Raw genomic sequence first — 16,537 nt, 5'->3', positions numbered from 1 at the left:
GGCGGTGTTCATTTGGGTCTTCTCGTGGATTTCATAGCAAAGTACCAACATCCACCTAGCTAATTCTTTTTTCTTCCCTTGTGCCTCTGAGGAATCATCAAGATGTGGAGGATCTTTCCTGTGGCCAGTTCGTGCTTAACATCTCTATGTAGATCGCACACAGACCCTGCAGGGGTCTCGTAAGATACTATTCCTTCCTAGTCGGATAAGGGAATCGGGAAGAAAAACATTGGCATTGGTTGCGATCCTCATGAGAAAGATGGACTTCCGCCACCATCTTGCTCCAGTCCTCATGAGGTTCGAACTTTTGCGTCGACCATGGCCTTGCATGCTAACATCTCTGTGTCGGACATCATGCGAGGCTGTGTCTTGGCTGGAGACACCACCTTCGCCAACCACTACCTTCGGGATTTTGCGCCTCAGGATCTGGATGGACTGTCCTCCCTGAGTCCCCTAGCCTTTGCTCAACACTGGTCGGATCGCGAAGTCTCGCCAGACTTGACGCGTTCCAGTATCAGCGTTTGTCATGCACTTTGTATGTTAAATAAACAAACCCTGTGACGGGGTATTTTGTTTACGTACGCTGTTAGTTCACACAGTCTGTGACTCGCGTTGCGCTAACAGCTCAGAAAGCCCTGGCGCCAGTGGGTGTCTAGGGTTGCCTGCTCTGGCGTTGTCCTGTAGCAAGTAGCTCGAGGGTACCTCTGTGTATCTTTTTATACTAACCTACTTCACAAGTAAGTATGGCCCTACCCGTCCGACACTCTTAGTTCTATTATTTCTGAAAAACTTTTCTTTTCATGTGTACATATCATTTGACCCTTCATTAATGACGCCACTAGAAATTACTCTGTATTTTCTATTTTTCTTGATCTGCTGATAAAGAAAAACATATTGATTAATTAGTGCAGCTATTATAGAAATGAAACTACTGCTAAATATGCCTATCATTGGAGCATTATAGTACTGTCGTAGAAGTATTATACGAATATTTGTGACAACAGCATGTAATATTGAATAAACAAGAAGTTGTCCATAAAATCGTGTGCTTCATTATTGACAAAAAGGTGATGGTTCGACATCACCCAGAGCGTCTGGTGTCAACCCCAAGAGTGCATGACAGATTGATCTAAACCAATGCTGAAGGAAACAAGCTCAAACGGCAGTTTCGTTAGGCAACTGGAGTCAAAAACGGGTCAAACGATTAGATATCATGTAGGTCATCTCCACGTTCTATTCGAATCGTCATAATGCCAACACAGGTCACAGGTCACAGAGTCCCGATTTACTTTGCACTTCCATAGGCATAACAGAGGCGGTGGAGTAGTTGGGCAGGTATCAGGTCCAGCGGACAGTCCTATGGACAGTATGCAGACAATCTCTTATTCCGTTTGCAAGACGTAGACGTCTTGTTTTTGGAGACGGCAAAACTTGCGTTCACTGTGCTCGCCTACAGCAGAATCAATAGTGAGATCACACACAGTGTGCCTTGTTGACTTGTAGCATTACGCACTACTAATTAAAAAACTTTTAAATTCACACCTTATGCCTATCGTCCTTCAAGATTGTTGGGAATCATAACATTTTCTGTCATACATCCGAAATGGGTTGCCAATTCGTTCATTATCATCATGCAACTGTTCCTGGACACAAATATCCATTCAAGTTTTGGAAAGTTGAAGTTAATGATGAGTATCTCCTACTTCATAAATAGAGTTGTTGTTTCGTACCATTTGAACAGTAGAAGCAAACTAGGAAACACATGTGAAGTAATTATAGCAATAGACTTTACGAAAACAGTTTTTTACCTTTGTATTTGTATGTGAGGACAGGCACACAAAGGACGTAATGAGGACTTCCAGTCGTCAAGACTTTGATTGTTTTGGGATCTGCTGTGATTTTGTGGGTTAGACTGCTGACTTTGTGAGCTGGAGATTTGATACCTCACTCTGAGATTGTGGGGTCGAATCCCGGATTGCAATCAGCCTAAAAATGCACTTGAATCTGTACGTTACTGAGAAAGTGTTGTCAATTAAGAGGGGAAAATAATTTTTATACTGAACCTAGGGGTGGGTATTGCAGAGAATTTTCATATTGCGATATATTGCGATGCGGAAGCATATATTGCGATATGTATTGCAATATATTGCAAGGATTATTTTTTTAACAAAAAATACTTATAATCGAGTTAATGCTTGATTATAAAGCAAAGACACAACAAAATCACTATGATTGATTAACCTTTTATAAAAACTTTTAATCATGACAAAATAAAAATGTAAGTAACATTTGGCACTAATGAAACAGGGAAAAGAACAATTAAAAAAACGGAAATATCCGAAGATTTCCGACTGTTACGAAGTTTTCCGAATAGATGTCAAAATACCGGTTTTCGATCAGCGTATCGCAATACGTATCGTTTTCATGTCTGAACCGGTAAATACCGGTAAACCGGTTATATTGCGCAGCCCTAACTGTACCCAGAAGAAATGATTATTTTAAGAACTGACAGATTTTTCATAATATCAGTGTCATTGGTCTCTTTGAGTGATGGTATCGAGGTATGGTATTACGTCCGCAAATATCGTCAGGGTGGTAACTATAGTGTTATGTTTGTAGATTACTCAAGTCTTATGTCAGCATAACATGCATGAAATCAACATGGCTATTCTGATGAAAGAACCCTAACACTACGATACAATGAAATACTTGGTTGTTATCCATAAAAAATGTTTTGCGTCAACTGTGGTGTTTGGTTTCGAAAACAAGCGCGGAACGTTAAAGCTTTAAGGGGAGAGAACTCTGTCGATTTCCCTTTATGTGTTTCTAATAGACCATTCCAGAACAGAAAGAGATGACTGTTGCATTTTGTTTTCTGAATCATTTCAATCCGAACTTTGATAGTGTGCAGACACAATATCTACATTGTAAAAAAATGATTGCTCAGACTAGTGATTAAGGCTAAAATAAGGACAGAAGAATTAAATACGTCATTGGTAATGCAACGTTTAAAGTGCCACACAAATCATATGATAATTATTATCCCATAATGAAAGGATGTTTTTAGAATTTTGAGTTCATGCTTTTGTAATTGTCTGCAAGTTTGAGCTAATGCATAGTGTATGCTCGTCATAAATACTTTGGTATCATTTTGAACATTACACCCTTATCGATATTGCAACAACAGTGACCAAAGATATTCACATCGTGCGTTCTCTTGATGAAAATCATCCATATTTCAGTGTGGGTATGTTCAAACTGTTACCATAACAACGATGTCTCCCATGACACTTGCCAAGGATGCGGAACATCCAAATTGATCAGGAAGAGGTCTGTTGCAAAAGGTATGAATTCCACTCTTAGCTGAAACGTCATGCGATTATGGTTTTAATTGTCTATTTTGTTGCAATATTAGGGCAACGTATATAAAAAGCAAATCATGTTTATTATAGATAAGACAGTTTCCACATTTAGATCTTAAGGTTTACCTGAAAAATTTCATATTTATTTCCTTGGTTTTAGCAACGTACATCTTTTAATTAAAAGAGTTATGCTTTGTTACCCTGTTTGTCGTAACAGAGAAACACGTTATTATTTGTTGTTAATTAAACCATACTTTGGCACTGGGTGGCAATACATTGAACATGGGAACCAGATTATTATCGTGTTTGTCATTGATTTTATGAACATGTAAATTCTGCTTCTTTTCGTTTTTGAAGGTGCACAAGGGATGTCAAAAGTTCCATGTTCTACCCCGAATGATCCGGCTTCTAAACACCCTGTCTACAGTAAACCAAGACAGAAGATCGCCCATGTCAGCCCTGTTCCAAAACCCTCACGACAAGGAATAGGTAAGTCTACTGGTCTAGGACCTCAAAGAAGATTCATGTGCTTAGCTGTGTCTCATATGTGTTACATAGATTCATAGTACATTGGCTTTATGTTTATATACTAGGCACATTCAGAAACTGCATACAAAAATTTAAAATCTAAATTGATCAAACCTGTGTAGACACATAAGGATTTAAACTCAGAGATTAGTGACATGTATCCAACATGCATGCACGTGCCACGTTCCGTGACGTCAGTGGGTTCGTCCTTGAGACGTGCAATACGTTGTTGCACGTGCATTCCGGGAAAGAGAAACAGAGCAAATGAATGCCACACAATACTGTCACTTTGGAAAGTTCAACCCCCTGCCCTTGCGATCGTTCAAAAAATTAAACGGCTATTGAAACGCATAGCATGCCAAGGCTCACGTCTGCACAACGTCATGAGGCCATTGGGATGGTCCGTGGGGGAATGTCTGAACGACAAGTGGCTGCACATTTCCACTGCCAGCGGAACACCATTTCTGCACTGGTGATACGCTACCAGAACACAAATGACGTCATCGATCGGCCTCGTTCTGGACGTCCACGTGTAACAACGCCAAGACAGGACAGATGGATAAGGGTGACCCATCTTCGTCACAGATTTCAGACTGCAGTGATGACTGCCCGAACCATCCCAGGACTTCGCCGTATCCACCCCAACACAGTTCGACAACGTTTACGTCATCACGGGATCAGACCACGACGTCCCGCCATACGGCCTATCCTGACACAACGTCATCGACAAGCTCGCCGAATGTGGTGCCGAAATCATGTCCGCAGACCCTTGTTTTGGTGGAGAAATGTTGTTTTTACAGATGAGTCCAGGTTTTAACATTTCCAATAGTGATGGACGTCAACGTGCCTATAGACGCGTGAGAGAACGTTATGCACAGGCCTGTGTCTTGGAGAGGAATCGCTTTAGTGGTGGTTCCGTGATGATTTGGGGTGGAATAACAGCACGCCAAAGAACTCCTTTGGTGATTGTTCAGGGCAACTTAACTGTTGTGGGCTACAGGGATCAGATTCTTCGACCTGTGGCAATTCCTTTCTGCAACGTCATGGCCCTGGGTTAACATTCTAACAGGACAATGCCCGCCCTCATACGGCAAGGATTGCTATGGATTTCTTGCAACACCACAACGTTGACTTACTGCCTTGGCCTGCAAATTCACCGGATCTCTCCCCGATAGAGCATGTTTGGGACGAGATGGATCGACGTCTGCTCCGTCTTCCTCATCCGCCAGATAACGTCCTTGACCTTGCAACAGAACTTGAGAGAATCTGGCGTGACATCCGACAAGCCTTCCTTGCACGTTTGATAGGCTCTATGCGTCGTCGATGCACTGCTTTTCTTAATGCCGATGGTGGACATACCCGTTATTGAGCTTGTGACATGGTCGTTTTACCCCTGTCCCGCTTGTGGACTCGTGACGTCATTGTGATTGACTTTTCAATTGAAATTCTCCTGACTTGTTGTGGTCTCATGATCCCTCCATTAAAGTTTATATGTCCCTTTGACATTGTTATCGTACTTATCAACTGAGATAATATTTTGACAATGCACAGTTTCTTTATGTTGCTAGTATATATACGCATACTTTGGTCATTCATTTTTGTTTTCAAAATATTTGACCAACGTTGTATGGAACAGGTACATGCAAAATCATGTCTGGAGTTTCTGGATAGTGAAGTTCTGTCATGACCCGAACTATAGGATATATCATATATCAGCCATAAGCAATCAATTATATCTGGTATATGCGTGTATATATAATATAATACATTAATAACAGCATTATGTCTTTCAGAATTGGGCGAATTGAGACTCGTACTGCTAGGTAAAACTGGAGCGGGAAAGAGTGCAACAGCAAACACAATACTAAATGAGAAGGTTTTTGACTCAAGATCATCTATGTCCTCGGTTACCACAAAATGCGACTTTAATCGTCGCGAGGTGTTTGGCAACGCCATCCTGATTGTTGATACTCCTGGGTTATTTGACACCAATACAAAGAAGGAGGTTATTGATATGGAAATTAAGAAATGTATTGCAATTTCGGCTCCAGGACCACATGTCTTCTTGTTGGTTTCATCCTTAACCAACAGGTTCACCGAAGAAGAAGGAAAGGTTTTTGACGAAATTGACGACATGTTTGGGGAACATGTGCTCAAGTACATGGTCATTGTCTTTACTGGAAGAGATCAAATTAAACCTAAAACAGTTGAGGAACACATTCAAGGCGCTCCAGACAAATTAAAGCAGATTCTAAGTAATACTGGTGGCGGATATGTCACCTTAAACAACAGAGGCGACGCATCTGAAAAAGAAGCTGATGTAAAATGCCTTTTAGAACGCATCAAAGATACGGTCGACAAGAATGGAAGGAAGCATTTCACGTCGAAGATGTTTCAAGAAGCAGAGGAAATTATACAAGAGAGGATCCGGAGAGATAGAGCTGAGAAAGAACAAGAGATGAGAAGGGAAATTGAGGAAGAACTGCGCGAAGAGATCAAGAAGGAGAGAGAATATTATGAGAAGCTCCACGAAGCCAATGTGAAACAAATGGAAGATCTTAAACTGAAACTGAAGGAAGAGCGGGATAAGCATGTCAGAAAGGGTTCGGTAGTTAGACAGAATGAGAGGACCATGGAGGAGATGGTACGGAAGGAAATGGAGATGAAGGCAAAGAAGAGCAAGCTTGTACAGCAGATGCAAAAGGCTGAAGGTGGGGAGAGAATGCAAATTCAACACCAACTGGCAAGTGTTGCGGAGGAGGTCAAGAGCGTACTTGCTGAAAGGAAGAGAGTAGAAGATGAAGTCACAGACGACCGGTTTCAAGTAGAATGTGATTTGAGGGCACAACAAGTAAGAAAAGCTGAAAGGGGAAAACATACAGAATGAAGATGAATCAACCCTTCGTAGATTCACCGATGGCATGAAGACTATGGGGAAGCGTTTCCTCAGTTTATTTAAGTAGACGTACAGAGAATGAGGTTTAGTGAAGATGCTTCGTTCACTAAAGTGTGCACATAATACCTATTACCTTACTAACATCTGCTTGTATCATATCTAAACCTTATAAAACTGTTTTTTGTTTCCATTCACTTTACTGCCGCTCTCATAATATGATGTGTTCATTTCAAGGAGTAGCTATGTAATGTTGTTTGAGTACACTTGTCTTTATATCATTAGGTTATATTTTAGAATGTAGTTTCAATGTCACAGCCCAAACAAAATCGAGACCTGCTTTTAAATAATCGAATATGGACATGGTAAATCGATTTTGAAGACAAGCAGTGAGACAAGCCACAACGACTTACCACCTGGTTCTCTTTGTAGTGCAAATATTTTACTAATCAACCCTACGAAGCAGACATGTAATCGCATTTGTTCTTCTTATTAGTTACTTCCCAAATAAATCATTTTCAAAATATTTGTTTTCATCTGATGCATTGTTCAGGCATGTCAGTTGAAAATTAAAGGAAATTGGGCGAGTCTGCGAATGACAGTGTCCAATTACTTTTACTATCACTTGAACTTAGGTTTGCTCTAAGCACACCTGAACTGAACAGTCTGTTCACACGAGGTCAATATTTTACTGACGTAGATACATGGGGGTACGTCGGGGGAAAACCAGCTTTGTGGGTGTAAGTGCGGTTATTGATACTGTGACCTACAACCAAGTGCAGTGGATTCCAATACCTTGTACTGTTTACTGATCCTATTTTCAGCCCTTAGTGGTGTGTTGCTTCATCTAAGTAGCTAAAGTTTTGTTCTTAAATATCAGGTGTTCGGCGTACCAGTCAATTACCTATGAGGTAATCCCAGATTGTTACACTGGCCTCGAAGATTTTGAACTTTCTTCCGATTCGGACTCCGTCTTCTGTCAATGATCATTCTGTGATTCATTTATCAAGACATGGAGACCAATCAAACAATTTAACAAATCATTCCCACAGCATCAACTTGATAAATCAAATGAAATTATTTCTAGGAATGGGTACTGTTCCTTGCATGACATTAACTGTTCCTTGCATGACATCAACTGTTGCGTGCATGACATCAACTGTTGTGTGAATGACATCAACTGTTGCGTGTATGACATCAACTGTTCCTTGCATGACATCAACTGTTGCGTGTATGACATCAACTGTTCCTTGCACATCAACTGTTGCGTGTATGACATCACTGTTGCGTGTATGACATCAACTGTTGAGTGCATGACATCAACTGTTGAGTGTATGACATCAACTGTTCCTTGGATGACATCAACTGTTCCTTGCACGACATCAACTGTTGCGTGTATGACATCAACTGTTCCTTGCACGACATCAGCTGTTGTGTGTATGACATCAACTGTTGCGTGTATGACATCAACTGTTGAGTGCATGACATCAACTGTTGAGTGTATGACATCAACTGTTCCTTGGATGACATCAACTGTTCCTTGAACGACATCAACTGTTGCCTGTATGACATCAACTGTTCCTTGCACGACATCAACTGTTGCCTGTATGACATCAACTTTTCCTTGAATGACATCAACTTTTTGCGTGTATGACATCAACTCTTGCGTGTATGACATCAACTGTTCCCTGTGTGACATCAACTCTTGCGTGTATGACATCAACTGTTGCGTGTATGACATCAACTGTTGCCTGTATGACATCAACTGTTCCCTGTATGACATCAACTGTTCCTTGTATGACATCAACTGTTCCCTGTATGACATCAACTGTTGCCTGTATGACATCAACTGTTCCTTGCACGACATCAACTGTTGCCTGTATGACATCAACTGTTCCTTGCACGACATCAACTGTTGCCTGTATGACATCAACTGTTCCCTGTTCCTTGCACGACATCAACTGTTGAGTGTATGACATCAACTGTTCCTTGCACGACATCAACTGTTGAGTGTATGACATCAACTGTTGCGTGCATGGCATCAACTGTTGCGTGCATGACATCAACTGTTGAGTGTATGACATCAACTGTTGCGTGCATGACATCAACTGTTCCTTGCACGACATCAACTGTTGCGTGTATGACATCAACTGTTCCTTGCACGACATCAACTGTTGAGTGTATGACATCAACTGTTCCTTGCACGACATCAACTGTTGAGTGTATGACATCAACTTTTCTTTGTATGACATCAACTGTTGCGTGTATGACATCAACTCTTGCGTGTATGACATCAACTGTTCCCTGTATGACATCAACTCTTGCGTGTATGACATAAACTGTTACGTGTATGACATCAACTGTTGCCTGTATGACATCAACTGTTGCCTGTATGACATCAACTGTTCTTTGTATGACATGAACTGTTCCCTGTATGACATCAACTGTTCCCTGTATGACATCAACTGTTCCCTGTATGACATTAACTGTTCCCTGTATAACATAAACTGTTGCCTGTATGTTATCAACTGTTGCCTGTATGACATCAACTGTTCCCTGTATGCAATCAACTGTTCTCTGTATGCCATCAACTGTTGCGTGTATACTGTTGCTCGGAGGAACACCGTGCAGTCACTAAAGATAATGACCAAAGAAATGCTGATAAAGAAATTCAACCCCAGACAGTTAGGTTTCAAAACAAACTAAGTGAGACGAGGAAAGATACGGGATGTAACTTTGCATAAAAGTACGTTCCTCGGGGCAATCAATGACAAAGTATGAAAAAAACAGTATGGAATAAATTAAACGCAAAATACAAGACAACAAAAGACAACAACTTTAAATCAAATGCTTTATACCATGAAGAAACAGTTGAAATGAGACAAGCAAAATAATTTTATTGAACTAAATAAACTGTTCAAAGCGGATCAGTTGTTGGTTAAAACTGTATATAAACCGTACCAGTGCAGTGTAAGCTCTCAATGTGTTAAATAATCAACAGTAAAGCTTATAATTATGGATTGTTATGTCAGTAGAATGGGTTTTTTTCCTCCCTGAGCGATTACTTGTTTTGCTCACGTCTTTATTTGCTGGTCAATCCTACTTCAGATGTATTCGAAAGGACAGGTGCTGACTTCAGAACCCATTCCTGCTCAAGAACTTTCGGAAATTAAAAAAACTGTTTATGTAGTTAGTATGTGAAAGTGTGAAATAGCTGATAAACTAAGTTCGGCCTAACTACAATCACAGTGGTAGGGTGAGGTGAAGTGAAATTGGGTTTAACGTCGTGCTTGAGAATATTTCGCTCATATGACGACGTGCATGCGTGTGTATGTGTATGTGCGGCTGCTTGTACTAGCCAAGACTGAAGCTGGTTTTATAGTGCTAGCCCACTGAGATACCATGCCGCAGTGAAGCATGAATACCCCACTCAGACACATTATACTGACTCCGAGCCGACCAGTCCTTGTTGTACCCATTAATGCCGAGCGCCAGGCAGGGACAAACAAGTACCACATTTTAACGTCTTTTGGTATGACGCGGTCGGGGATCGAACCCGCGACCTTCCGCTCTCCGGGCGGACGTTCGTACCACTACACCACTGGACACAGTGGTAGGGGGATAGGAAGCGTGAAAAAGGACCTTACTAAGGAGACATGGGTGCAGAAACTCCAAAGCGACTTATTTGGAACAGATCATGGCTTTATGCAACCCTTGGCTTGACATAAAGAAACAGGTGTGGGGGGGGGTTGGGTGGGGGGGTCTCAAAAGCAAAACCACTACGCAAGCACAAATTGGATAGCTTTGATAAGGGGATCATAAGGAGAACAGTGTAAAAGTTGTATGACAGGAAGATACCACCAACCTTCCGTACCTTCAGGGAAGATATATATGATATCATTAGTGTATCTGGAACAACTCTTATCACTGCTCTCCATGAAATGGGGTTTAGGTATAAAGCAAGGGGAGATGACCGTAGAGTGTTTCGTGAATCCTCAACCTCAGGTCAAACTATCTCAGAAGCATCGCCGAATATCGGGAGTTGGGTTTTCAGATAGTATACCTCGACGAGACATGGATGGACAAGAATCACTCCACGGATCACATGTGGCTACCACCAGATGGTACATACAACAAGGCCCCAACCATTCCATCTGGTAAAGGTAAAGCCATAGTCTACCGATCACACACGTTAGAACAGCAGCATGGCCACGTTGTCTTACGGACTCCAGTGAGACATTGTGAGCTGAATCCGATAGAGCTGATCAGGGCTAACTATAAGGGCTTTGTAGCCAGTCACAACACGTCCTTTCTGATGTTCGATGTCAAACATCTAGTCTATGAATATTTTGCCAGAATTACACCAGTGATCGACAGCGGGATCGCGTCGGCGTCGGTTGTGTCAGACCCGTCGTCATATCTCTGAACGTTTCCACGTCGGACTCCAGTGATTCAGAGGTTGATGACACCTAAACACTACAGGCCATGTTAGAACGTAACTAATCTGTTATATGTTGAGAGGGTGTCGCAGACCGTGGTTTGGGTCGGGCTTGGGGATAGAGATATCAGCCAAGATAAGATAATCCTTTAGGGAAATTAAACTGGGGAAGTAAACGGCATGTCATATCAATTTACAAATAATATCCAGTCCTCTTGATCTTCGGCAGGTCATGCCACCTATATATTTTGAGACATATAATACGCTGGCTGATTTAAGCTTTTCTTTGGGCATCATTCTCTTTTACATATCTCAATTTAAACTTTGTGAAAGAAGGACACGTAAGATGTTAATCAATAGATGAGACATATTCAACACACATGTAAAAGCATAAAATATCTTTACGATGACACCTCGTGACATTTCATGCCATGTGAGACAACCGGGCGACGTCATACCTGGCTGAGCAACCTAATTGCCATCTATAGTCTAATCTACTGTTTTCAGCAACCATTCGTATTTTTTCTAAGTTTTGCCCGATTTTACGAGTAAACATGATTTTTCTCGATATCAGATTACGCATCCCACTGAACGCACTTTTAGGCCGATGTGGGTTATTTCCACATATGCTGTTGCAATTGTGTACATTTTAGGAATACAGAGTAACAGCCTAAAACAATTGGATTTTTTCAATTTCCGACAGTAATGTAGAGGAATATTTCGGGGCGATTCTTTAGCCCTATGCTTTTCTGTTTTTACTAAACCCTTTCAGCCTCTTGTTTAACACATAGGAAGGTTATCATCCAGGACCTTTTCAGCATAGATCCCCAACAGTATTGATACCCTCTACGGAACTGTTCTGAGCGAGAACAGTTTGATAGCTCATTTAAATGCATCCCTCCCTTTTAGCTGTCAGAAGAAGAATTGGAAATGTTTAAGTCAGTTGGATGAGGTTTTATGCCGCTCTTTAAGAACGATATTCCTACCATATCACGACTGGTATACCAGAAAGTCCCATCACACATAGAAAAACAGCTGCAGATAATGCAGTTTCTTAGCATAACAATTTTAGCATATTTTCTGAACGTATGCACAAGCATTTCAATGAAGTGCTTATTCCACACTTCTCACAAGATGATAACAATCAAGGTCTTCAATCTTCAATGTACTGACGATTTGGTTCACGTGAATCATAGCGCCGTGATATAGCCATAAACACTTTAACTCTCTTCCGGAACGTTGAGAAACAAACATGACATAACAAAAATATGGTTTTATTGACAAAAATATATTCATCTTGAAATGCCGATTTATGTGATACTTGGATGGCATCACAAACAGGTACTTGACTTGGCCTTACTTCCTGCAACAACTGAATCAGCAAACAGTAGTTGGCACCATTGGGTCTTGTCTCTTTGTTGTGAAGCATGCAGTTGGTCTAACAGACTATTGGAAAGTTGGTGTTACAAGGATCATACACGTAGCCGCTTGTAACGCGTTGTGCTATCTGTAGTACGCACTTGACTTTTGGCCTCCAATTAAAGAATAATCCTCTCTTTCTTCGCATGCTAGGGTTGACGTCTGAAAAAGCAATATCATTAAACTGAATCGTGACAGAAAGGAGTTAGCTTTATAGCAGTGTTTCGTATGTGTTGAAATATGCCGTTTTTACCACGGAGTAACCCCCTGCTTTAGTAGTGAGGGGTGTACACATCTGAACAAAAACCTCTCAGTTCATGACAAAGTAAAGCAGCAGTCTTCATCAGAACAGGCCGGTTTCGGGATTCCGCGTAGGACGGGGGGTAGCCTAATGGTTAAATCGTCCACATTTACGCCGAAAACCCGGGCTGGATTCACCAAATGGGTGCAATGCATAAAGCCCCGTTTCTGGTATCCCCCAACGTGATATAGCTTGAATACTGCTAAAGGTGGCGTAATACTAGACTCACTTACTCGTGATTCTGTGATATCACCCTTGAAGTGCCGAACACATAAACACAGTAGTGAAATGGGTTTGGGCCACACCACAACGTAGCATTTGTGTAACCCGATCCATTTCAGATACACCTATAGGTCCTGCGACCTTACGTCACCTAATCCGAAATGGATCACTTTCGTACATGAAATTGCGTATACAAGTCTGCTGCTTTCAAGAAATGATGCGTTGGCTCCTCGGGATTCTTTTGTACAGTGAACCTTTTTTCCACATAGGGATTTTCGGGGCATGGATTTTAATGTGTTGTTACATCATTCGAGAGTTGAGACAAGGTGGCTAATAAATACGTTCGCTACGAAATGTTATTTATCCGTGATGCTTATATGCACACAATATAAACGAACGAGGCTATGGGCTAAGATGACCAGTTGTACATACGTGTTGGATCAACTAATCCGGAGTAGCTGCTGTCAACCAGGAATACTGCATGATCTGCACAGAAGTCAGCTATTTGCTGTCCAAAGAGGAGTTCGACGGTCCACGTCTTCAGGGGAAATAGTTTATCTGCTCTCACCCATTCCTCTTTAACGCCGTCCAGCACACCATTAGCCTATTGAACAAACTGAGAGTGAATCTGTGTTTTTTCTTATCATATCGGTCATATAAAACAGTGGTCGATATGCTGAGCACCGCTCCTTACTGTATGGATACCCTGCAGTATGCATTAACCACAGTTGTTGGTACCACGTAGTACCCTGACCGAGTAGTACAAGGTAGAGTACATTTATCAGGCCCTACACTGTCAGGGGCACGTATATTTACTCTTTGATGCCACCTATCGTTAACCTTCAAGTACAACTTAAGCATTTAACGTCGTTCTATCATTCTTGACAATATAAGCAAGACAACTTGATTAAATAGAAAGCATTTCCAAACTTACACGTTTAGCCTCTTCTACACGATTCTTCATGCCTGCCATTGTGGCGTTGAATCGTTGAATGTAACACTGTTGATCGGCTGCATTCTTTATGGCAACAAAATTCTGCAAAAAGAAACGGCAAACCCCTTTTCACTTTCGTACGAAATCTCGGCTAAAAGCAGAGTCGATTGTATAATTTTGACTATATCATGAGTATGTGTTTGTTTGACGTTCAGCAGTACCACAGCTGTACGACGCGGTCTACAGACAATCGACTCTGGACCAGACAAACCAGTGATTGTATATATGATATATGATGACTGAGTATGTGTTAATGAATCAGTATCAAATAGTGATATACCAGGTGTTTGCGAAAATGTGATCGTATCATGCCACACCGGTGGCAGTCCTAAACAGCGGGAAAGACTGGCACTCGTCATAAACATATGGAAAGACTTCAAACTCACAACATATGGTACACATGGCAAAAGGAATTGCCTGGGACGTCGTTTTTGTCACGGATGTTTGCAAGACGGGTTTCAATATAAATTAAAATGATTCGAGGGACAAGATGGGTACCAATTTCAGACAAAAAATCAAAGTATATTATAATATCATTGCTAATGGCGATAAGGGCAAACGAACTAAAGAATTCTCTCGACATGTTGGGCTAAAAATCAAGAAACTGATTGTGACAGACTTCGTTCGATAAGCCATTTGTACATGTGACATGCAGGTAGTGTTAAACAGCTAATATAGGAAGTGAAGACATTTTGTGAAATGTATTGTGACGTGTTGTGTGATGTTGTAACTGTCATCATACATTAACGTTGTTTTGAACAATGACCATACGAAACGACAGAGTATATACATGCGACAAAACACTTTTCATGTCCTTACAAAATCTAATAAAAGTAAAGTCGAGTGTACAATTTCGACAATATTAAGACCGTGTGTTTATGAACCACCATGAAATAGTGACGATACCAGGGTTGAAAGCGTCAATGTTGTGACGATACCAAGCAATGTTTTGATGAAATTAACGTGACACACACTTAACCAGGTGTATACACAATTGTACCTGTGTATACACATTTGTGTAGAACTGTCAGACTTTATATACAGTGATAGTAGTAATCTACATCTTCATCCTTCGTTGGAAACACTTCGCTATCAATATAACCTGATCAGACAAACGTTATATACAGTGATAGTAGTAATCTACATCTTCATCCTTCGTTGGAAACACTTCGCTATCAATATAACCTGATCAGACAAACATTACCCATGTCTTATATAGATACGTCCGTCATTGTTTACGGGAGATTCTGTTTTAGCCGGTCGTAGTACTGTCAGGTGATCGTAACTCCCATACATTAACATAGACCTCTAAGAATCGTAGTGCAAAGGTTGTACAGTACAACGGCACACAGATCTGTATATAATTATGTTAAGATTTGGGTTAATCCAGTTTGGAAAATGTTTCTCACCGTTGAAAAGACGTGAAGGTTGCTTGTTGCCCTGAAGTTGTCTGGAGCATTCGCTGGTTTATATGCCTTCACATCCATTATGTCCTTGCCGAATGTGATGTCGAAGGGGATAATCTGGTTGCCAAACTTTCCAACAACATGGTATCCCTATAAAGACATGACGTGTGATTATCTTGGTATCCTTATAAAGACATGACATAGGATAATGTTTTTTAGTTGTATTTTTTTGTTGTACATTCGTTGGTAAATATAATACGAACCACACACTTAATATATTGCTGAATAGACTAATATCGACGTTAAGCGTGAGATCAGGAAACAACAAAGCATTAGCGTGTCTTTTCATGGTATGCAAATTTAATACAAGAGCTGAGAATACGAAAATGTTAAGGATACATATATAACTATTATAAAGAGGGAGCGATTTACGCCTGACACATATTCCGTGTGCGAAATACTCATTATTCCGGAAAGCGCACGCTAAATTTCCAAATAATACTGATCATCATCATCATCATCATCATCATCATCATCATCATCATCGTCATCATCACGATCTGCACATAGTAATACAAGTGTATAATTTAAGTGTAATAAATCAGAAGGTAAAGAAACAGTATTGACGAATTACCTGAACTGCGGCACTGCATCCAACAAGCAAGACGCAAACAGCGATAGCGCTTAAGACTGGCATAATGCTGTGCCTGATAGTACAATCTTCAAAATAAAACACCACGAGATGGTCTGTTTTGACCGAGGGGGTAAAGCTTTATATACTAATAGTGTAGGTCCTAAATGACAACATTATGCTAATGCAGGCTTATCATTCGCGAGTTTGAAGGACGCATTTATCAAGAACCTTCACCTATTGGACGAACGAGGGTTACAGGATATACATTGTGTGTGTAAACATCCGTGTTAAAGGCCATGGGGGCATGTGGCCCGTGACGTCAATCAGCCGTTTGTTACAC

General features: G+C 40.9%; 2 protein-coding genes across 2 annotated transcripts; one reads left to right on the top strand and one right to left on the bottom strand.

The window, feature by feature from the left end:
* Positions 1-318: 318 nt before the first annotated feature.
* Positions 319-7,309, top strand: LOC124274537 (GTPase IMAP family member 9-like). Its single transcript, XM_046709903.1, has 3 exons — positions 319-535; positions 3,720-3,851; positions 5,684-7,309. Exons 1-3 carry the CDS (start codon positions 319-321, stop codon positions 6,775-6,777), a joined length of 1,443 nt encoding a protein of 480 aa, XP_046565859.1. The 3' UTR covers positions 6,778-7,309.
* Positions 7,310-12,479: 5,170 nt separating this feature from the next.
* On the bottom strand, positions 12,480-16,347 carry LOC124274536. Its single transcript, XM_046709902.1, has 5 exons — positions 16,198-16,347; positions 15,567-15,713; positions 14,098-14,199; positions 13,596-13,767; positions 12,480-12,802 (listed from the first exon to the last, which is right to left on the bottom strand). Exons 1-5 carry the CDS (start codon positions 16,258-16,260, stop codon positions 12,660-12,662), a joined length of 627 nt encoding a protein of 208 aa, XP_046565858.1. The 5' UTR covers positions 16,261-16,347; the 3' UTR covers positions 12,480-12,659.
* Between the last annotated feature and the right edge of the window lie 190 nt (positions 16,348-16,537).

This window comes from Haliotis rubra, unplaced genomic scaffold (assembly GCF_003918875.1).
Source record: "Haliotis rubra isolate DU_JTF1 unplaced genomic scaffold, ASM391887v1 Scf1913, whole genome shotgun sequence".
Lineage (NCBI taxonomy): Eukaryota > Metazoa > Mollusca > Gastropoda > Lepetellida > Haliotidae > Haliotis > Haliotis rubra.
Note: the sequence above shows the minus strand (reverse complement) of the source record. Positions and strands in the feature narration are given on the sequence as shown.